Source organism: Eublepharis macularius, chromosome 3 (genome assembly GCF_028583425.1).
Source record: "Eublepharis macularius isolate TG4126 chromosome 3, MPM_Emac_v1.0, whole genome shotgun sequence".
Lineage (NCBI taxonomy): Eukaryota > Metazoa > Chordata > Lepidosauria > Squamata > Eublepharidae > Eublepharis > Eublepharis macularius.
Window position 1 is genome coordinate 127,894,376 of NC_072792.1, and position 23,671 is coordinate 127,918,046.

The 23,671-nt window shown below is 45.0% G+C and overlaps 1 protein-coding gene across 1 annotated transcript in view; it reads right to left on the reverse strand.

Moving 5' to 3' along the window:
* The window catches only part of LOC129326133 (immunoglobulin superfamily member 2-like), a 32,455-nt gene that overhangs the window by 3,990 nt on the left and 4,794 nt on the right, over nucleotides 1-23,671 (reverse strand). The window contains exons 4-6 of the mRNA XM_054974277.1: nucleotides 15,931-16,350; nucleotides 7,810-8,223; nucleotides 568-981 (exon numbers count right to left, since the gene is read on the reverse strand). Coding sequence (XP_054830252.1) covers nucleotides 568-981; nucleotides 7,810-8,223; nucleotides 15,931-16,350 — 1,248 coding nt within the window. The remainder of the gene's footprint in view (nucleotides 1-567; nucleotides 982-7,809; nucleotides 8,224-15,930; nucleotides 16,351-23,671) is intronic.

Consider the following 23,671-nt stretch of genomic DNA (forward strand, 5'->3'; position numbering starts at 1 on the left):
GGGTGAGGGATCTTGCCAGGAAAAAAAAGTGCACTCAGTGCTGGGATACTGGTGAATGCTTTTGTGGACTTTTGCATGAGGGAATTAACTCTCCTCCCACCATTGCTCTGATCAATTTAATAAATCCCTGAAGCTGCATGACATTTTTTTAAAAGTCAGAAGATCCAGTCATAGATCTCTCATTGAAAATTGTGATAATTAAGTATATTGAATCATCCAGACTTCCCCCACTAACAGTGACATTTTTCTCTGACAAAAGACAAGCTCTTCTACTAGCAAAAAAACTCTTCCACTGGCTCTTCTTTTAAAAAAAGACATTACCATTAATAGAACAGCTTTGTAGGATCCAACCCATTGCCTAGAAGGGAGGGAGACTTTTCTAATTAATATTGTGAGTTTAAATTAAAGATAGGTAGCAACTCACATGTGAAGTTCTTCTACCTCCCAGTATCACTCTTTGTAGAATGATGCATGAGAAAATCAGTTCTCACATCATACTTGGAATATACTCCTATCAAATCCTCTTATTATGGGGAATGCTACTCAGTCACATTCTAGTTCCTTTACCTGAAGGCTTGAAACTCACAGTAGTTCTTCCTGATTCCATCTTTCCAAGGTTGTGCCAGCCACTATCCACTGACCAGATCCATTCCTCTACCACACAGTAATAGATGCCACTGACATCAGGCTCCACTGACAGAATATACAGCTGGTACAGGTGACTGGAGACCTTCTTGCTATGGAATCTGAATTTCTTCTGAGGAGAACTGAATGCTTCCCCATATTCAACTATGTTACTATAATTGGTTGCTAAAATGAGCAGTGGGACTGTATCCACTAGAGACAATGGCTGAAAGTACCAAGAAACTCCCAACTGAGACTCCTCTTTGTTCAATGAGATGATTTCACATTTGATTTCTGTAGCATCATTTGTAGAGAGTTCCAGACCCTTAGTGTCCAGGCTGACTCTTAGCTTGCTTTCTATAATTGAGGCAAAGAGAATAATTAATAGATAACATTAAAAATGTTACTAAAAATCTCTATAATCGGATAACATTGGTAAATGCCAGCTTCGAAGGATCGAAGCATGGAGTAGACTGGGCAAACATAATTCGGTGTTCAAGGACTGTTTAGATAGTCAAACCCCTGACTGTTATTCTGGTAAGTGAAACCTCATGGAAACAGGATAATTACTTTCTGCTATATATAGTGTGTCCTTGTGAAGAAAATGGTTTCTCTTTTTTGCAACTTTGGTCATTCTTGGTTTGGGATAAGAAAGACTTAGTTTCCAGTGTTTATTAGTATGTAGTTACCTTGCAGCTAAAAGATTGCTTGCAGAGGAGGTTTCTTTAAGGGCATAGCACTAAGTAAACATTCTTGAGAACAGAGCGTATTTTTTGCTCCTGTGGGAAGGAGGGGGCCTTTAACAGTAGTTAAGGTTTTGTTTCTTCCCTGCTCAGGTGTTCCTTGTTAGCAATAGTTACATCCTTTTTGGGGAGTCTGATTGGCTGTACAAGCTTGAGCCTATTAATACTCTTATTTGTAAAGTTAGTTTGCTAGTGGTAAGAGATAGTGGTGTGGTCCTGCGACCTTCTTTGGCAGAAGAGTGCCTGGACAGGGGTTTGATTTCTTTTGAGAAGGAGAGCCTGACACAACTTGAATAACTGCCTGTATTATTGGTAACTGGAATTGTTTAGTTAGAGCCATTTGTTGTTTTTCTTCACACTCTATTTGCTTTTTTTCTACTATCTTTTGCACCTAATAAATAATTATATTCCTTTTATATTGGTGTGGCTCTTGCCTTCTTAACCTATAAAGCCTAAATAGTGTATTGACCAGAGACCACCTACCTGTTAGGCATTTAGTGAAAACCCTTCTTGCAAGGTAGGCTTTTTTTGTTAATTCCCAGAGAGCCGGAAAATTTGTCCTTTTACTCCTGGGCTGTTGGAATAGATAAAAGGACTGGTGGCAACGACCATAGTTTGTAATTTGTGGTTGTTTGTTTGTGCCAAGGTGCTCCTAGTCCTGGCATGGAAGTGAGAGAGTCTTGACACTCAAATAAACCTAAAACCCAGCGTTGTTAATAAAAGCAGTGTCACATTATCCTTCACTGCTGCTGTCTATCCTTTGAGTTCCAATTAATACTAGAGATTCAAATAACTATTGCTAGCTTCTCTATTTTCAAAGGGACAGTGACCATTGCATCTCTGCCCCAATAACTTTTGGTAAAACTTAGTTTTGCTCACCCCTGCTGCCTTGGCCCTTAAACCTTTAATAATTAGTATCCTAAATCATGCTGTTATCATCCTTCATTCACATCTCTCAAGAAATCATTCTGGAATTTTAGTCAAATGCCTGAATATCAGCTTATTATGAATATTTAATGGACCCTCCTATTGATGGTCACGTTCCTCTCGATTGCATATATTATCTGTTCATTGACTGAAATGGAGATACTGCCTTTTGAGACCTCTGGGGAACATCCTGGAATAGCTTTTATATCAAGACAGTTGCAACATACATTTCCACCAGCAGTCTGAGTCACATAAGGCCCTGGATATGGCTGTTCTACTACATATGTCTCATTTTGACCTCACATACAAATGGACTGATTTCTTATACAAAACCTTTGTTTCCTGGGTTTAAGTTCTGGAAGATCATGGTCTCTTCTGTCAAAATAATATTGTTGCCCAGTTGTCTGAACCCCCTTTTAATTCATTTTCTGATTTCATTTCTGCTTGTGACTTAGCACTCCATCTTTGATTTGAATACTTCTGACCTGGCTTAAGGAGATATATGAGCAAAAGAAAAATATTTCCTCTGGATGTGTTGCCTATACTGCACTTACAGCTGTTTTGTGGGAGGAATTGAATGCATTGTATCAATTTTGTGCAGGGTCAGGTATTTTGGATTTATTAGCTATATTGATGGAGTGCTTTATATGAGGCCACTGAGGAAGGCCTTTAGGCCAAAACACGTCTGGGTTTGTTTCTATACATATGTAGATAAAATCGACTAACATAACTGTATATGTGTGAGCTTACGATGCATAAATACTACTGATGTTTTTAATCATACTTTTGCACTTTCACTTGTTGAATTAAATTATATACCGGCATTTTATTCATATATCATGTTTGGAGTTATATTTAATTCACTTTTTTTTGTTCCAACCTCTTTGGTTAACCTTCTGCATAGTGAACCTGATTTCATTTTTCTTAAGCTGCCAGGCATGTGCAATTTTGATTACTATTGAACTCAGGTTTGGACTTACTGACAAACAATCCCATTCAGATAAAAATGTTAACCTGAGCTCTACTCACATCTTACTATGAACACTCATATATCTTGCATGTATGAGCAGCATACATCTGCTTGTAAGAAACAGCCAACACAAGTCTGCTTTACAAAGGAAACTTGGGTTCCCTGGATAAATGTGGGTTTTAAGTCACATGTTCAGCTGTGCATGCATTGAATGCATGAAAATTACTTAACACATGTATAAAGAAAAATCAAGTGTACACTGTACATGGACTGTACATACATTCACTATAATTTTGAACAGGGACTGTGTGTTAAATAGGACACTGTCCAGTTTAAATTGGATATTTTATATACCTGTACAGGAAAAATCTAGTTGCTGTCACCAGTTCTTCTGGCTTCTACTTAAACCAACACAAAAACCTAATCCAGAGCATCTGTGGACACTTGATTTTTTTTGTGCTCTGATCTGGCAGCGATCTAGCAGCATCTTGCAAAATAATACTTTCCATTGTTAAAACAAAACAAACTTTTCATATATGTCTCACGCTGCTTAAGAACATGTTTTTGCTGCTTGTCTCTATTTCCCACCCAACAGTTGGGGAATATATTTCGATTTTTGAAGATATCCTTGCACTTTAGTGAAGGCCTCCGTGCCTTCACAGTCTGAGGCCCTACAAATTTGAAGAGTTTTGTCTAGAGATAAATCTCACTTAAGCAGCCCTCATTCTCTGTGGACGTTATCTCTGATACCACAGCCAACTCTGTCAGAGATTCTCTCAAGTCACCAAAACCATATTTTTTACTTAGCTGCCTCAATTCTTTAATGCACTGATTCATAGTTTGATATCCTTTTTGCATGCATGTAAAAAAGTCTGCATTTCAAAAAGTTTCATTCTTCCTAGGCATGCGATATTCTTCACACTTGTCTTTTATAACTTTTTGTTTCATATTCTCACATTTAGCAAACGAAAAATTATAATAACATGTCCCAAATTATGGCTTCAATCCAGATCCAGTTCTTTGGTCATTTTGGCACCTGCTACCCTGTTAGTTTGTTTCTGGACACAACCTGCCAAGCACCTACCTTGCAGGGCTGACTTCCTGTTTAACACCTGGTAAGGCTGAGAACCTGCCTCTCAGGGCCAAGCTACAAGTGACAAATGACACTTGAACGGCAAGTGTATTTCTCCCTGTTCACTTGCCCTCCACTCAATCCACTTGCTGTTCAAGTGTCATTCCTCACTTGTAGCTTGACCCTCAGTTCCACATTGCACCATAATGTTGGTGCAATGTGGGGATACTCTAGGAATTTTCTAACCAGTATGGTTTTTACAGACTGTAGTTTCATTGGGTTTGGTACCCAACAAGAAACTCTGGTTTGTTGGATCACCACCATTTAGGATATCACAATTCAGAATTGAACTAACAGTTTTGAGAAATCAGTTTGTGACATCCGAATGAAGTCTGTGCATGAGCCTGCCTATTTCTCATTCCTTAGACACTGTCCTCTTCAATTCCACTTTCATTTAATTTCACTACCCTTCCTGAATTCTAACACAAAGGCTTAAGATACATCATTGTCAAGTTAAAAGTAGTTAGGAAATAGATAGTACTGGATTCTGAATGTTTCTAGTGAAATGGAAATGAGAAACTTCTAGTGCATGTATTTGTGTGTGTGTTTACTGGGCTAGCACATCAATGTTGAGCAACAAAGACATTCTCAGTTTTTTGTACTCTGAGATACAGGTGGTTGTGGAAAGGATGTGGTTGCTGCAAAATGTAATCTGAATTGCACAACAGGTACTTCCTTCCATTACCAATAAGTTTTCTGCAAGTACACAGAGGGGAGGTAGAGAAAGGCAATGAGAAGCCACTGCCATTATTCTCATTAGATCCCAGAACAGCACACTCAGGGTTCTGCCCCCCTGCCCTGGGAATATGTCTCACAAAAGCTACCACAGTCTTCCCAAAAACCTGTCTCTCTCAAGAAACCAAAGCTCTTCCTTTTTAAGTTTTCTGTCACCCGTGTTAGCCTTGCTAAGGAGAGATGATGTGAAAAGGAGAAAGTAGAGCCCACTTCAATTTAATTAATCAAGCACAATCTCCAAGCATCCTCTTTTCCTTTGAACCCTGACTGCTGACAGCACAGTCTTCTCTCTCTGCGGCAGCATTTGAAGCATGCAAAAGAACCCAGCTGCTGCGAATGGTGTGCACAGACAGCCAACGCTGGCCTTTGCAAAAACCACAGTCTACCAATGGTGGGTTATAATACCTCCCAGAATGAATCATTTCAGAAATGCCCAAAGCCCTTCCTCCTTTCCACAGCTATGGTCAGAGGAAGTGCTGTTGGGTCAGCTTCCTCTCTGGCATTAGATTATTACCTGTTTTGTGAGCAGGATGCAAGACTCTGGGGGAAGGCTGCAGTGAGAATAATCTTTTTGCTATGTTTATTGCTTATTATCTGTTGTTGCTTCCTGAGGACTTAACCACAATGACGTCTTAAAGAGCCCCCAACTTGCTTTGGTTCAGATTGGTATTATAAACTTCTGACATTTGCAGTCAAAATTTCCCCTACCACTCACATTGTTTAGTCATGGAGGGGGGGGGGGAGAAGAGACAGTCAAGAGAGGATACCTGTCTTTTATCCCTCCCACAGTAAGTCATAGCCAGGGTGGTGGTGGGCAAAATGGCAAATGAAAGAAAGGATGAGCTGCAATAAAAGCCACTCCGGGATTCTGTTCCATACCGGGATGGTCAGGTCAGCCTGCGCTGGCCCCATAAATCCTCTGCTTTCCTTGCAGAGAACTGGGGGCTCAGTGGAATGTCACGTGCCCTACCCTACTGCTGAAACTGTCATGCTATCCAACAGACATTTTAATGCCAAGGGTTTTTTGTCTAATTTTCTAATGCCATGTTGCATACTTGGTTTTGATCCCAGCTTCCCCCAGTTGCATTACTTCTATCTATTCATCACCTGAAATCCTTCAGAAAGTAATGCAAGAATTCGCAGCCAATGAATCTCACAAAGCAATCTTTCTGGGTTTTTATAAACATGGTATCTTACAGCTGGCCTAGGGAACCTAGATTGAATGACAGTGAAGTAAAAATACTTTTAAAATTAATAAATCTACCCTGCCTTCCTGCCTTTTGCCCTTATGTGCCATTGCAATTTCTAAACACCTTCATGCCTGTGCAAAACTCTTTCTCTATGGAGTGGCTTTTGTGTTTCCATTTTCTAGTCTTGTGCCCTGGATTTTTGTGGCCTTGTAAATTGTGGCACTTTTTATTACAGTCACATGGCACCATGGGTTTTGCAGTTGCATAAACATTCATGACAGTACAGTTGGTTTCATTGTTATGTACGTGTATTTCGCTCTCAAAAATGCAAACAATTTAGCACAGAAGGGCTGTCACAAGAACACAGATTGTTTGGCACCAAAAGTTTAAAATATTTCCAGAACACCCATGGCACAAAAAAGATAAGAGATGTCAAAGGAAATCAAATACTGTGAGAATAAGTTATGTTTATTCATGTAAATTGCTCTTCAAAAGCTTGACAGATTTCAGAACAGCCATCAGAATTTTGGAATCATGATCTGGAACTGATGGAACAGGAATAATTGTCTTGAAACCAGCTTTTCATCAAATTGTGGGTAATCTAGTTTTGACTGTGACTCTTGGTTCACATATAACACAAAACCATGGTCTATTTTAGCTACGCTAGATATGTGAAACAACGGCCGAGCTTTCAGATCCTGGACTGAAATCCTGATTTGCCTCAACAAATTCAGGTTTCATCATCTTTGCTCTTTCTATCACCTCACCTCAGACACAGAGATAGTATCTGGTCTGTACTGCAACATGAGAGTATTCAGGAATAAGTTTTCATTCATGTATCACACAAAGCCATACATCACATAAAGCCATTTATTGTAAACCATGCTTTCAAGGTCTTTGATGTAATCACAGTTAGTGGAGTAGTCTGTATTTAATCATTCTAACATTGTTAGTTTAATTAAATCATGGTTTTGTATGATCTGAACTGATCCATTGGTGCACCTGCTTTGAACATCCAGAAGATGCATGGAAAACCATGTTCAGTGCCTGCCCCATAGTTGTGGAATGCTCTTCCCTCAAAAGAGTCACTCTTTTGGACCTGGTTGTTTGGGTTGGCTTTTAGAACTTAAGGAGAAAACAAATGAGATTTTTGTGCCATCATGTGTTTGCTCATTTTTAACATATCATTTTTGTATGGATTAGATTATTCAGACTATGCCCATAATAAATCAATGATATCATACTTTCACCACAACTCTGAAGGACAAGTTGAGACATTGGGACTAGCCCAAAGATTCACAGTAAACTTGGTGAATGAACAGGGATTTGAAAGCTTACCTGTTAACTCGAGTTGCTACTGCCATCCTATCAGTGGTCTCAAATCCATTCAGCTAGGAATACAAATGTAAGGGAGCATTCTCAGAAGTTACTGGCATGTCCTTTGGCCAAAAAAAAAAGTCAATACATTTACTTTCTCCAGATGCCTACCTGGTTGGGTGACTTTTATTTCAACAGGATTAGAAGATGCAACTGCAGTTGCTTCTGTACCCAAATCTCTGGCTTGCTGAGAACTTTTCCTGACTTCTACTTCACACTTATATATCCCTGCATCTTGCCATGTAGCACCATGGATTAGGAGTCGGGATGAAGAGGAGGATTTGGTAATCTTGGTTTTCTTGTGGAAGTGCAAAAGGGCTGATCCCCATTCAACAGTGCCTCCTGCAGTGATTTTCACCACTTGCTGATAGCCACTCAGGGCTGAGCTGGGGTGGAAGAGCCAGATGATAGACATAGGCACTTCGTTGGTGCTGTGGTTAATTGACACCTTACAGTACAGTTCAAAATCTTCATGCAGTTTTACATTTGCAACTCTGCCAATCAGTACAGCTTTCAAATTCATCCCTGTTACAGAAGAGAAAAGTCATTTGTTAACATTATACCCCACTCTCCCCACGAATGGGCTCAGGGCGGCTAACAACATACTATACAATTAAAACCATATACATGTCTAAAAACCATAAAACAATAGAAAACAACTGGCACTATGATCAACTCAGGCTATAATAAATATCTGAAAAACCATGTACATAGCTGCGGCACAGCCCAGGGTGGCTGCCAGCAGAGCACAGGATGTGGCAAACAGGAAGGAGACAATTTGCCGGCTCTCAACCAAAGGCCTGGTGGAACATCTCCATTTTGCAAGTCCTGCAGAACTGTAACAGGTCCAGTAGGGCCTGTATCTCAATGGGGAATGTGTTCCACCAGGCCAAAGCCAGGGCCAAAAAAGCCCTGGCCCTGATCGAGGCCAGATAAATGTCCTGCGGGCTGGGGACTTCCAGGAACTGCTTACCAGCAGAGCGCAAGGCCCTGTGAGGGGCATAATGGGAGAGGTGGTCCTGCAGGTATGCAGGCCCCAGTCTGTAAAGGGCTTTGAACACTAAAAGCAACAATTTGAACTGGATCTGGAACTGAACAGGAAGCCAATGCAGCTGGCACAGCACAGGACGGATACGTGCCCGAAATGGCGTCTTCCTAAGGGCATGAGCCATTGCATTCTGAAGCAGTCGTAACTTTAGGGTCAAGACCAAAGGCAACCCAGCATAAAGTGAGTTACTGTAATCCAACTTGGAGGTGACCATCACATGGATTACTGAAGCCAGGTCCTGGGACAAGAGATAGGGTGCCATTTGCTTGACCTGCCAAAGATGGGAAAAGGCAGATTTGGCAATGGCCATCACCTGGGCCTCCATAGAAAGTGTGGCATCCAGGAACACACCCATGCTCTTCACTGTCAGCAATGGCTGTAATGGCATGCCATCAAGGTTTGGGCGCTGGAGCCCCACATCCATCGCCCCATGACCAAGGTACAGAACCTCCATCTTCAGAGGATTCAGTTTCAAGTAACTCTGACATAACCATTCTGCCACAGCCTCCAAACCCTTAGCCAAGGAATCCAGAGCAGCACTAACTGGCCATCCATCAATAAACAAAGCTGGGTGTCATCTGCATACTGGTGATACCCCAGCACAAAGCTATGAGCCACCTAAGCAAGGGGGCGCATATAAATGTTGAACAACATCGGGGAAAGAATCACCCACCTGAGGGACACAGCATATCAAAGAATGGTGGGTGGACATCTGTTCCCCTCATGCCACCCTCTGTCCCCGTGGAGAAAGGAGCTCAACCACTGCAATGCTGTCCCACAAATCCCCATGGCGGCAAGACAGTGGGTCAACAGGTCATGATCGATCATGTTGAATATTGCTGTAAGATATAAAATACCAGCAGCGCTGACCCACCTAGATCTAGGGGTTGCTGCGGATTGTCTGTGAGGGTGACGAGAGCCATCTCCATACCATGGCCAGGCCAGAAGCCAGATTGGAATGGATCCAGGATGGAGGACTCATCCAGGAATACCTGTAGCTGTACTGCTACTGCCCTCTCAATTACCTTGCCCAGAAACTGAAGATTCAAAATTGGGCAGTAATTGGCTGGATCAACAGGATCCAATGATGATTTTTTTTATATAACAGCTGCACCACTGCCTCCTTCAGTGAATCGGGAAAATCCTGGAACTCAATGACAGATTGATGATGTCGGCTAAAGGAGCCCGAATCTTGACATTGCAGGCTTTTACCAGCCATGCTGGGCACAGGTCCAGCGGGCACATGGTAGGTTTCACAGCACTCAGGATCTTGTCCACCTCCTCCTGGGAGAGTGGCTCAAAGTGATCAAAAATCAACTCTGAAGATGGCTAAGTGGCTCCAGTTCACATACTATATCAACAGTTGCGGGCAAATCCCAGCAGAGTGATAAGATCTTAGCAAAATAGTTCCCGAATGCCTCACATTTTTCTTTGTTCCCTGAGAAAGGGACATCAGAGACCAAATCGCTCTAGATAATTGTGCCGGGTGAGAGCAAACACAATGGACACTGTATAGTAATCCCTCTTTGTGATCTTCGCCGCCATCTCATAGGCTATCATAAGTGCCCTATAAGATGTTTTTGATGCTTCATCATGAAGTCGGCACCACACTTGATCTAGCCGTCTCAAGTCCCATTTCAACCATTGTAGCTCCTCAGTATACCAGGGGGCCACTTTGGCTTGGGAGCAGAGAGTGACAGGGAGCAATTTTGTTGATGGCTTCAGAGATGGGTATTCCAAACCTCTACCAGCTCATCTAACAAGGTGCCAGGGGGTATTGGATCCCTCAAAGCATTCTGGAATCCAATTGGATCTATCAGAATCCGTGGGCAAACATAAATCAGCTCATCACCAAAGACGAGCTGGATGTCCCCTGACCCCAGAATGTCAATGGGTGGGTGGGATGGATGGATGCCTCCCCCTTGGGGGGAGGAAACTCTAAATGCCCGGGCAGGCTGTCTCGCCTCACCCCGGGACATGCATGGGTGGGTGGGACAGACGGACGCCTCCCCCTTTGGGGGAGGATGAGGAAACCACCTCTGCTCCTTCAAGTCTACCCTGGAACAGGTCATTCTCTCGATCCAGGGGCTGGATGGATGCCTAGCCCTGGAAGATGAAGATACCACCAATCTCCTCTGCTCCTTGGGACAGGTCATCCCCTTGATCCACTGGCTGGACAGAGGCCTACCCCTCTTTGGCCTATGGCAGTACCTGCCCCAGCAGCACACATGCCCCTGAAAAGGAGTGGCAGCTTCTGAGAGAACCCACCTGCTGTACGTGGCAGTGCTCCCCTTCAGGAGCTACCCCTCTCTGGGCTACAGCAGTACCTGCCACAGCACACAATCGAGACTTTGTGACTCCCCCCCCACACACACACACAGAGAAGATGGTCTCCATCACAGACCTGCGCGCTGTGAGACCTGGGCCAGGAACCCACTTAGCTTTGCCCCAGAGCCAGGTAGTTGACCCGAGAACCAAAGAGGCCAAAGCCACCACACAGACACCTTGCTGTAGACAGAACGGACGGACGGATGGATGCCTCCTCCTTGGAGGGAGGAAAGTCTGAAGGCTGGGGGGCATCTCCCCTCAACCCAGGACATGCATGGGTGAGTGGGACAGACAGACACCTCCCTCTTGGGGGGAGGAAATTCTAAATGCCCGGGGGGCGTCTCCCCTCAGCCTGGGACATGCATGGGTGGGTGGGATGGACAGACAGACAGATGGACAGATGCCTTCCCCTTGTGAGGAGGAAATTCTAAATGACTGGGGTGGGCTGTCTCCCTCACCCAGGGCAGTAGAGCAATGCAACGGAATAATGCCTGCAGGTCACACCTTTCCAGGCAGCACTGATTCTCCAAATAAGGCCTCTGGTCTGCTTGGAGACCACAGGGCAGCACAGCTGAACTATGCCTTTCCCTCGTGCTGAGTTGCGTACTTGCCAGCGCCAACAGAACCTACCCTCTGGACATGGTGATACCGACAGATGCCCTCCACACCCTCTCAAGAGGGACCAGTGTTCAAAATAAGACTCCGCCTCCCACCAGTAAAACCTACCAGTTGGAGTTGGCAGCATTGACGGATGCCTCCTGCTCTTTCATTTGCAGCACTACCCACCGCAGCATACAACTGAAACATAACCCACAGACCCCTCACAATTAAGGACAGGTGCTTCAAGAAAGAATATCAGTCCTGTGAGCCCTCAGGCAAGGAATGGATCACTATAAGCTTGGCCCAGAGCTAGGTGGTGGCCCAGAGCCAGGTGGTGGCCCCGAGACCGGCACCCAAACAGTGCACAGGCACCTTGCCGTTCAAGAGCACAGATGCTCAAAGAAAGAGAAAAGAGGAACAAAAGCAAAAGGTTTTCCCATGTGAGCCTCCAGGGGAGCTGCCCACAGTCAGCTTGGCCCCAGAGCCAGGCAGTGGCCCCGAGACCGGCGCCCAAACAGCGCACAGAGACAGGTGCTCAAAGCAAGAGTAAGGAGGAACACAAACAAAACAGTTGTCCTGTGATCCCCCCAGAGGAGGCGCCCACTCAGCTTTGACACAGAGACCCCCAACAAATCAGCAGTAACACTCAGACACCTTCCCATGTGGGAAAATGTCTGAAAACAAAAGTGAAGGAGTAAATAAAACTAAAAGAAGAGTGAGCAACTGAAACCGAGATAGGAGTGCAGGAGGAAGCTTTTCTCTGAAGTCTGGCAGTAGGCAGGCAGACACACATTGATCTGGATTGGCTCAGGGCCCAGACAAGTCCAGGTCCAGGGACGGGTACCCAAGGAGGGGGAGGTTGACCTTAATAAAGGACAACATATCTACCAGGTCTGGGTGCAGACGTGCATGGTGGGGATGGAGAAGGTCTCCCAGGTGGGAGAATACTCGCTTGCTCTGGACACTGGTGGGAGGGCAGGAGAGGATGTTAGTGGCCACAATGGAGAGGTCCGGACAGATGGCAGATTTTCATGCCCAGTACTCCAGGGGGTTGGTGTGAGGGGGCTCGGTGGGCTTGGCAAGATACTTTCACACCATGGCCCTCACTAAGTCATCCGCCCTGATAGACACACCAACCATGCTGGCATCAACCACGCAGCCCACCACATATGACCAGAGGTCGTTGGGAGGGCTGTCATGGCTGGAGATGGCCAGCTTGTTTACAGCCTCCTGCTCCTCCTCCTCCACTCCACGCTGCACCCTCAACCCTCCATCCCACTTTGTGTACCTGATACCTGTGTACCACTCTGTGCAGGACCTTCTTCCAGTCCTGCAGCTGGCCATCCCACATGGCAATGCTGCCCTTCATCCGGGGGTCACATATGCAGGCTAGTCTGTATGACTGCTCCTGGCAGAGAGGATGCAAGTGGGCAGCTATGCCCACCTGCAACCTCCTGACCAAGTTCCTGACCCAGTGGGCAAGATTGTCCTCATTCTCCAGCTCATTGACCAGCACCCAGTCCAGCCCGTAGATCAGGGGGATAACCTGTCCCAGGCTGGACTGGTACGAGCATAGGAGCTCTGTGGCATCCTTAAAGGGCTTAAGGGCACAGACCATCTGGGAGAGGGCAACCAGTCCTCATAGCTGATGCTGACCTCCTCTCCCTCATGCATAATAGCCATGGACTACATGATGTCCTGGACTGAGTTTTTTTGCTCCACCAGATGACTAACCATGTCATAGGTGGAGTTCCAATGGGCGGGAATGTCCTGGTAGAGGTAGTGCTCTGGATCACCCCCTTTCCCCTTCCTCTGGAGCAGCTCATGCAAAGACTTCATACTGCAGGAGAAATGCAAAGCCAGGCGCCAGCAGTTCTCCAACAGGTCACACATGGACAACGTTGCTTGGTCCCAGGTGGCCTTGATCTTGCTACCTAGCCCAAGACCATGACCAGGTGCAGGTTATGCGCCAGGAAGACAAGGCCATTGAGGGATGCCTCTCTCAGGGCTGCCAGCATGTTGCTTCCCGCATCAGTGATCATGATGCCACAGACAAAATCACCTGTGGGCGCCCGCTCCCGCAGCCCAGCCTTGATTGTGGCAGAGATGTTCTTCCCCATGTGATCATCATCCATCCCCCATGCCTGGAGCATGACTACTCTGTACACAGTCTGCAAGGGCAGCACCTCACCCCAGGGCCCAGGTGTTTCCCTGGGGCAACGGAGGTCCTCCGGTTGCCACCAATGGGCAGTGAGGGCAAGGTAGCTGTGATGTCAGCCACTCCACATATCTGCCGTGAAGTGCACATTCTGACCTGCAGCACGTGACAGCTCCTGAGCAACCATGTCTCGCACACTGCGGTAGAGGGCGGGAATGACTCACTGGCCAATGGTCCACCACGACGGCATCACAAACCAAGGGGCAAAATGACGCAGCAGCCTCCAAAACCCCCCACTATCCACAATAGAAAAAGGGAGTCCTTCCAGGGCAATCGTCTCTTCCAGCACACAAGTGTCCATCTCCTGAGCCCTCTCCCTGACTCTTTCGATAGCCACCATCCCCGACCCCAAGGGGACTACCTCCTGTAAGGTAGCCTGCCTGGACGTTCCACTCCCACCCGCATCACCCTCAGGGCAAGGCTTCTTGATCAGCATGGAGTCCCATGACCCTCCCCCTTCTTTCTGATCAGGAGCCCTCCTCTTCTGCCCGCCAGATGACTTGCGTTGCTCCGGAGGCAGCAGGCTTGGGTGGTGCCTCTGCAGATACAAGCAGAGAGCCCAGTATTGCTGAGCTCTGATGGGCAAACAGGACAACCTGTGCATTTCCTCCCCCCATGATCACCCTTGCCCTTCATTCCACACCTCATAGTGCTGCACACAAAATAAAAATGAGATGCACACAATGGGTGTACAAAAAAAGAGGAGTGAGCTATGCCAAGCAGATGTGCATGGCAAGCAAGAGAGAGAAAGCACAGTGAGCAGAAGAGAGTTGGGACTTCAGAGAGGAACCCACACAAAGCTGGGCCCTAGAACCACTGGCCCTGACTGAGACTGGGCTTGGGCTTGGGGGAGATGCCCTAAACCAAAACCAAAGGAAGCAAGGAAACAGCAAAAGTGATCCCTCAAAAGAGCAGGGAAAGAATTTAGAAGACACAAAGACAAGCAAGTAAAAAAAGGGTGGGGGAGACTAGGCTGGGGGGGGAAGGCACCCTCACCAAACCTTCCCACAGCAAGGCCAAGAGCTTGAAAAGAGGCTTCTTTCAGTCTCTTTTAAAGCAGCAGCGGCCAAAAACACAATCCAAAATCCACACTCTCTCTCTCACTACTCCAATCCCAGAAACAACAGCAAGTCCACCCTTTCCCTTTGTCTCCTGGGACTGAACACAAGGCAGAGAGAGAGGGGCATTTTATAGAAAACGCTGACATAGAGGATAATAGGAGGTCTGTGGCTGGCTGACAGAGCTGCCTAACAGGGGTTGGAGGGGTGAGATTGGGGTGCCCATAGCTACAGAAGGCCCACCTCCTTGGTTGCCAGGGAGATTGACCCCCAGCTCCTGGCTGTATAGGGCAGAATGGAAGCTCACCAGATGGCTAGGAGAGCTGTCAATCAAGGGTAAGTGGGCTATGATTGGGGTTTCCAATGGCAACAAAAGGTCTGGGCCCATTGTTGCCTACTGAATCAATGGATCGGCACCAGCCTATCTGCAATCACAAAATGTTCCTGAAGTGAACGAAACAGGCAAAAAAAAGTGAATTTCGTGAAAACAGCGCCACAATGAAATGCTGCTTTGCAACACACGAAACGGCCCATTTCGTGACTAAATTTGCGTTGTATTTTGTTTCATGCTCATGTCTACTATTGGGGTAGAGGAAGATGTAACAAGATCTCAGTAATCTTCATTGAATCACCCTCATTCCCTTGAACTGGCTGCTCCTGAGCAGAACTGTTTCTGAGTCACAACCAGAACAAAATTGCCTCAAAATGACAATATAACTGAGGTCTGCTGAAACAATATAACTGAGGTTACCTGGAACAGCATATTCAAGAGAACAAGAATAGCATATGAAGAAGGCTTATAATTTTCTGCAACACATTGCCTATCTCAAAGTTAAGTGTGAGGTAGTTTTGTAGTCAGACAAAAAAGAGCGATTACATTTTGAGACAAGAACTAAGGAATAAAATGGAGTGTAAGGCGGACAGCCATGATATGCTTTAGCCAGGGTAGTGTGAAAGGGGAAAGGGAAGGATTAACATACCCAGTGGTTCAATGTTGGCTGAGATGTCCTGAGCGTGTTTCCAGCTTCTGCCCTTGAACCACTCCGTAACTTCACAACGATAAAGCCCTGAATCATCTGTAGCTGAAGTGTTATAGATGGTCAAAGTAAACGTAGAAGAGTCCACCTTTTCTAATCTGAGGTCACCACGAGCACTGTGCTCCAGGTAAAAAGATCCTATCTTTAACGTGCCCTCTTGATCCATGTTGGCTATGAGCACTGGAGGGCTTCTGTCCTTTGAGATATGCCACCATTTCACAGACAAAGAATTTCCAGCCACACTTGCATTACAGTGGAAGTTTAAAGCTGCTCCTTCTATTATTCGTTCCTCATTTACCCACAGAATCAATTTCAAGCGGCTTTCTATGAACAATAGACAGCAGGTTAAGTAGATAAGTAAAACTTAATTAAAGGGAAATAAGATACAGAACCAGCTGGCATTTTGGCACAGTTACCTAAGACACCCTTACTTTTTCACTGGTATGCCCAATGATTAGTGGGAAGCTTTTACTGAGCACTATTATTTTCCTTTTGTAGAGATCATCTATACATAGGGGGGCGGGGAATAAATACATCATCCTGTGTTAAGACATTCCTACAGCATCTGCAATACAGAACAGCCTATGGCCATACCACCCTGGACATGCCCAATCTTGTCTGATCCTGGATGCTATGTAGGAAAAAACATCAGATGTGAAGTGGACCTTAATGGTATCTTTCACATAGTAGCCTCCACTTTCATAATATTTTGTTAACATTGACAGCATTGAACTGCTTGGATTGAGAAGTCTGCGATTGCCCACAATCTGTGCATCTCTCTCTGGCACTGATATTGGGTTACAAAGGGTTGCACAACACATTTGAAATACTTAGCCCCATTTTATGAAGGATTTCTGAAACAGTGCCCATAAAGGGATGGATTCAAAAAATGGATTTCAACCCAAATCTCATGAGTACTGATGCAACAATATCACCACTTGTCCACTTCCTTTGATTTTGTGACATGTATGTCCTGATGCTTGAATATACTTTTGTAAGAATTTGAAGAACACACTGTGCGATGTGTGTAAAATCACTATGCAATGTGTGAAAAAATGGAATCACTGTACTTCAAAGAATTAAAGAATACTCTGGAAGCCCATTATTATAATGAATTTATATGAATAAAAGTTTAAATTAATAAACTGTATTGTAAGGTAAAAGAAGCAGAAATAAAAGCAAGATAGACATGCCTTGGTACCCTTATTAATCTGGCAAAGGGAAGTCTTATTTTTAAAACTAAACATTTTAAAAATCCATCTTTTCTACTGTAAAGTCTAAAGAAATGGACAAAAATTTTATGCCCAGACCAGAATGGTTAGCAAACTATTCTGTAAGTAGCAGTTAGAGTGTCAGATTTGAATCTAGGAGACCCAGATTTGAATTCCCACTCTGCCATGAACCAGTCACATATACTCAACCTAACCTACCTCACAGGGTTGTGGTAAGGATAAAATCAAAGGAGAAAGATGTAAGCTGCTTGGGGTCCTTATTGAATAAACTATGTATCTAAGTGGTTGCTTGTGGTGATATTTTCACATTTCCCGTAACAGCCCCAATTGATAATACCTGATTGATGGCCATTTGCAAATATAAGCAGTACTCCAAACCTAAACAAAATTATTTCCGACATTTTAGAGTGGGCTTCTGCCTTCCATTCTGTTGGTTATTTCAGTACTTCAGCTTGGTTTCATTTTCCCAAGCAGCAGGACACTAAGGTGGAAAGGCAACTGAGCAGCTGGTGATATGTATATGACAGGGATACTGGAATCAGGTTCATCCCGACTGGCATTTGTCTACTTGATATTTCTGTTTTCTGTCAATCATCTTATGTTTTTGGGAGGGCTTTATGATTCACATGTCTTGTTTTCTTGAGCGTGTGGGTTTGTGTATGTAATAGGCAGATGAGGAAATAACTTTGTTTATATATTCTGGAAGCAAGGCAGTGTAGGTTTGGAGTTGGAGGAATTGAGAAATAGAGGCCAACGGGTAAAGTTTTATCTCTTTTAGAAGTGAAAAGGAGGCAATGGTAGCCAACCAACATACTTTAAGTTTCAGGTGGGTAGCCATGTTGGTATGTAGTAGAAGAGCAAGATTTGGATCCAGTAATAGGTTAAAGTATGATATGGGTCCAGTAATAAGTTAAAGACCAACTAGATTTCCAGAACATGAGCTTTCAAGAGTCAAAGTGAAAGCTCATACCTTGGAAATCTAGTTGGTCTTTAAAGTGCTACTGGACCCATATCATACTTTGAATGTGTTTAAGTTTGCCCAATTAATTTCTCACAGAGTTTGGGAAAATAATGGCTGACTGCAGAACTTGGAGTGGGTGATCAGTGTTGAATAAAGATATTTACTGATAGTGGTCAAACACTACAGAATGCTACCACCTACCTGCTGCACAACTGAGTTTGCCAGCAAAGATTAACAAATATCAGTGAACCACAACTTGGCCCTTTCTCCATATTATATTTAGAAGCACAGAAATCTGGCGTTACTGACCTCGAGGTGACACATTGATCTCAGCACCAGAAGAAGACTGTCTCCTCTTAAGAGTGAGGGAGCCTGTGGAAGAGCTCTCCATTTCAGAAACCTCACAGCGGTACAGGCCCTTGTCACGAAGTTCCACCTGGTTTATCCTGAGGATGTACTTCTCATTGCTCTGTTTGCTCACTAGGATATTTCCTGTGGTATACCTGCCCCTGTTGTTCTCTTGAAAGACCAAGGTCCCATGTTGATCAATGCTAACAACCACTCTATCATGATGAAGCCACACCATCTGGAACCATCTGTACTGGAAATTCTGGGCTTGCACAGAGCAATTGATCTGCAGGACTTCCCCTTCTAGAACAGAGCTTTCAGCAACAGAGATCTTAACAAAAATATTGTGATCTGTGAAAATACAAATGAAGACACATATTTAGCCAGTAGTTTCACTGGAATGAGTATTGAATGTAGACCTCTGGACAATGTTTGCCATCAACTCTGTGTGTGTGTGTGTGTGTGTGTGTGTGTGTGTGTGTGTGTGTGTGTGTGTGTGTGTGTGTGTGTGTGGGAGGGGGGGCGGGGAGTTGGGGGGACAAGTTGCAGTGGGACAGAAATATTTGCTTTCAGCCCCAGTCAGCTGCTGTTTTGGTGTCTTTTTTCAAACTGATCTTCTTGTATCGTCACATACCCAATTAGATTTGGCTGCATGTTAACACCAAATACATCTCTGAACTAATAATCTGGATTCAGTGGTATTATTACATACAGAAATCTTATTGGCTGTGAGATGAGGTTTCTGTGCTTAGAAAGTAGTAATTTGAAAAAAAGGGGTTGGGCTGTTGCTGAGAGCAGCTCTAGATTATAGATTTTTCTGCACAGGCACGTGCTTTTTAAAGGGTGCTCTGCACAGTCACATGGCAGCTGAGGGAAACTGCTGCTTTAAAAAAAAAGAGAGAGCTGAAGGGGGCTCAGAACGGTTCTGCGCAGAAAGTCTGTGCTCAGATTCTCCATGTGGAGCAGCAAAATCAGCAAATTAACTCCTTCCTCATGCTGTTGTCAAGCAGAAAAATGGCTTGGAGGAAAGGCAAGAGTTTTCCTTCCTCTTGTGGCGCTGTTGTTAGCTCATTTGAGGACTCTTTTTTTAAAAGAAGAAGAAGAAGAAGAAGCAGTTCCCTACAGCTGCTGTGTGACTGCGCAGACCAGCTTAAAACGAGCGCATGCCCATGCAGGAACTTATTGTCTAGAGCTTACCTGAGTGGTAGAGCATCTGCTGGGCATGCAGCAGGTCCCAGGTTCAATCTCCTGCATCTCCTGTTAAAAGACTCAGGTAGTAGATGATAGGAAAGTCCTTTACCGGTGACCTTGGAAAGCTACTACCAGCCAGAGTAGCCAGTACTAATCCTGATAGACCAAGGGTCTGATTCAATATAAGGCTGCTTCATGTAGTCCTATATATGCTCAAATGCCACTAAAACAGATGCTATTTATTTACATTATTTATAGTCCATCTTTTTCACTGAAACTTGAAGTGGATTACATAATGCAAAGTGTAATCAATTGGATGAGGCATCTAACAATGTGACAATACTAGGGTTGCAGAAATCTGGAACTAAGTGTAGTTATTAAACCTGACCTGCTAAACAATGCAGGAAATGGTGTTACGTAAGTAGAATTATAATGCAGTGAGAACAAGATAAATACATAAAGCAACGGGTTATAAATGTTAGTAGTATAGTCTATAGTCTATATACTATAGGAATCCCGTGGCGCAGAGTGGTAGGCTCTGCTCACAACCTGAGTTCAATCCTGGTGGAAGCCAGTTCAGGTAATTAGCTCAAGGTTGATTCAGCCTTCCATCCTTCTGAGGTCGGTTAAATGAGCACCCAGTTTCCTGGGGGTAAAGTGTAGATGACTGGGGAAGGCAATGGCAAACCAACCCGTAACAAAAGTCTGCCAAGAAAATGTCGTGATGCAACATCCCCCCATGGGTCAGTAATGACTCGGTGCTTGCACAGGGGACTACCTTTACCTTTTTACCTTGTTCTGTTTATCCCAATATCTTCCTGAATAATTTGGTTATAATGTAGTCCTATTTCTTCCTGAATAATTTGGTTATAATGTAGCCCTATTCCTTCTGAACTGTTCTGTTGGTTGAATACTTGTTGGGGATGCTTTAGGCACTTTCTGCATTGGGCAGGGGGTTGGAGTAGATGGTGTGTAAGGCCCCTTCCCACTCTTTGATTGTATGTTCTACTTAGCTTGCAGAATGACAAAAGTGTGGAAGACTTCCTGACTTCCTCAGGCAGGGGCCACTACACAGAGTGCATGTGTACAGGCAGTTGTTGATTTTGCCCCCTTGCAGGGTGGCACACGGAGAAGGCTCTGTTCAGATGAGCAAAGTTATCATGGCATAGGAGAAGGTTGGGAAATTCCTAGAGATTTGGCAGGGGAGAGATTGGAACCTGGGGAACATAGGGTTTAGGGAGGGTAGGGACCTCAGCTAGGTATAATGCCATAGGTCCACCATTCAAAGCAACTATTTTCTATAGGGGAACCGATTTCTGTAATCTGAAGATCAATTGTATGGGAATTTCCCAACCCCGAGATGGCAACCCTACTGGAAGCCTGTTTGGGGCCATACATTTTCAACAGGAATTTCCCCTCTTGTTCAAGGACACCATGAGTGTTCTAGGAATATAATGGGTGTTTTGGTTTGTTGGATGTCTCCTTTGTAAAGATGTCTTTTACAAATTAAGCATCTATAGGTTGATTCTGCGCAATTCCCCCAATCTCAGTCTTGTATTTCCTCAATGGGTAATATCTGGACTCCTAGTATACCCACCCCCACTTTGTGGTAGGATCTCTTGGAGGGAGGGACAATTCAGGGGAACTGATGACATTTGGAATTCTGAGAATCAAGCAGCTATCAGCTGAAAGATCTCACCTTTAACAAAGTCTCTTTTGATTAAAGTAGGGCAATAAAGTGGGAGAAGGGAAAGAATGAATGAATTCTGTTAATTATCTCGAGAAAAATGAATAGATAAATGAATCAGTTCCATATGAACTCATACAAAAGCTGCTGATGAGGCACAGAACTTATACTGGCTTGGTTCAGTTTTGTGCTAAATGTGTTTGCTCCCTTTGTGTTCGCTCCCTCTTTGCCCCTCCCTGCAAAGGGTCCAATTTAGTTAAGCCAAGTACTAGTAACAAAGCCCGTTGTGGGAAAAATACAATGGGCTCTAGAAAGGGGAGGGTGGGCAAGCGGGCATTGCCACCTCCTCCATGACTGATCCCAGCCAGGTGAAGGCGAGGGGCAGACATTGCCACCTGCTCTGCTCCTGATCCTGGACAGGTGAGGGGAGGACGGGCATAACTGCCTGCTCTGCTCCTGATCCCAGCCGGGTGAAGAGGGATTGGACATTGCCTCCTGCTTCGTGCCTTATCCTGGCTGGGTGAAGGGGGAAGCAGGCCTCCTGCTCCATGCTTGATCCCAACCAGGTGAAGGTGGGGGTGGGCATTGCTATTTGCTCCACTCCTGACCCCAGCTGAGTGAAGGGGGGTTGGCGTTGCTATGCTGTGCCTGATCCCAGCTGGGTGAAGGTGGGGGGAGGCAGGCATTGCCACCTGCTGCACTCCTGATCCCAGCTATGTGAAGGTGGGGGCGGGCATTGCCACCTGCTCCTCTCCTCATCCTGGCTGGGTGAAGGGGGTGGGCATTGCTGCCTGCTCCACACCTGATTCCAGCAGATTGAAGGGGGGGTGGGCATTGCCACCTGCTCCACTCCTGATTCTGGCTAGGTGAAGGGGGGAGCGGGCATTGCCTCCTGCTCCATGCCTGATCCCAACCAGGTGAAGGCAGGGGGTGGGCAGTGCCACCTGCTTTGCTCCTGATCCCAGCTGGGTGAAGGTGGAGTTCAGGCATTGCTACCTTCTCCACTCCTGATCAAGGCTGGGTGAAGGCAGGGGACAGGCATTGCCACCTACTCTGCTCCTGATCCCAGCTGGTTGAAGGCGGGAGGGCAGGCATTGCCACTTGCTCCGCACCTGATCCCAGCCTGGGTTTCCTTTCATGGTGCACTCTCTGGAGGGAATGGCTGCCTCATCTGGGTTTCCGTCCACAGCAGCGCCCTCTGGAGGCGCACCAAGGTAGGAAGTGAGTTGTCTGGAACACGGTTAGCCTTTTCTGTAGTAGGATAGTTTGCACTTACATTCCGTAAACTAAATAATGCATTGTACTTGCCTTTCAAGCAAGGATTGCAAACTGGGTAGAAACTTTGGTTTGCAATCCTGCCAAATACAAACCTTTGTTTTCCAGGTTGAATGCAGGGCAAAATATGGTTTGTGTTAAAGTAAAAGTTGACTTAGCTATTTAATTTGCACAAGAGTAGGAGGAATGAAAGAGAACAGAGCTCATCCTCTGAACACCAGACCAGGGTTCAACATTATGTCACAACTGCTCCCTCCTTCCCAGGTCAGTGAAAAAAGAATCAGTGTAGACAAGATAATTATAGATTTGTGAAGCTTTTTTTCATTGAACTACCAAAGTGACTGCCAATATTTTGGAAGGAAATGAGACAGCATCTCTTTCATAGATCTCTGTGTACATCATCTAAAGCCACAGTAGCTAATCATGGCTACAGCTCTTCTAATTGCTTACTGTGCATAAATTATCCAAGGCACTGGATGCCAGTTCTTTAATAATTCAAAACCAAAATCCTGAACAGACGTTGGCCATTCACAAATATTTGCTGAATGCTTTATATGAAGAATGTGGAACTTTTCACACTGTGCAGTTCCGATCTAGGATTGGGTTTAAAAGCCTTTTCTCTTTTTGAGATCACAAACATAAAGCTTTCTAAATAGCACTACTTAATTCAGGTTGCAGCTCCCACAAGGGAGCTCTGTCTCTCCTTCCTTGATGTTACTGCATTGCCAATCACTGCAGCAGAACTCAATAGATAATTTAGCAAACTGGATCTCATGGAAGAGAAAGAAAATACATTGAGTTCTGGCATATCATTGTGCCAGATCTAGAGTCCAAGCCAGACATTGTCACTGCTGAGTTGGTCCCTCTCCCCCTCCCTTATACTGCACAGCTGTACTACAGAAGGGCCCATACACTGCTTTGGTGGCATTGGGGCCGAGGAGGGAGTAGTGTCTGCCTACCATCTTACATGAAATGCTATCTGCTTTTCAT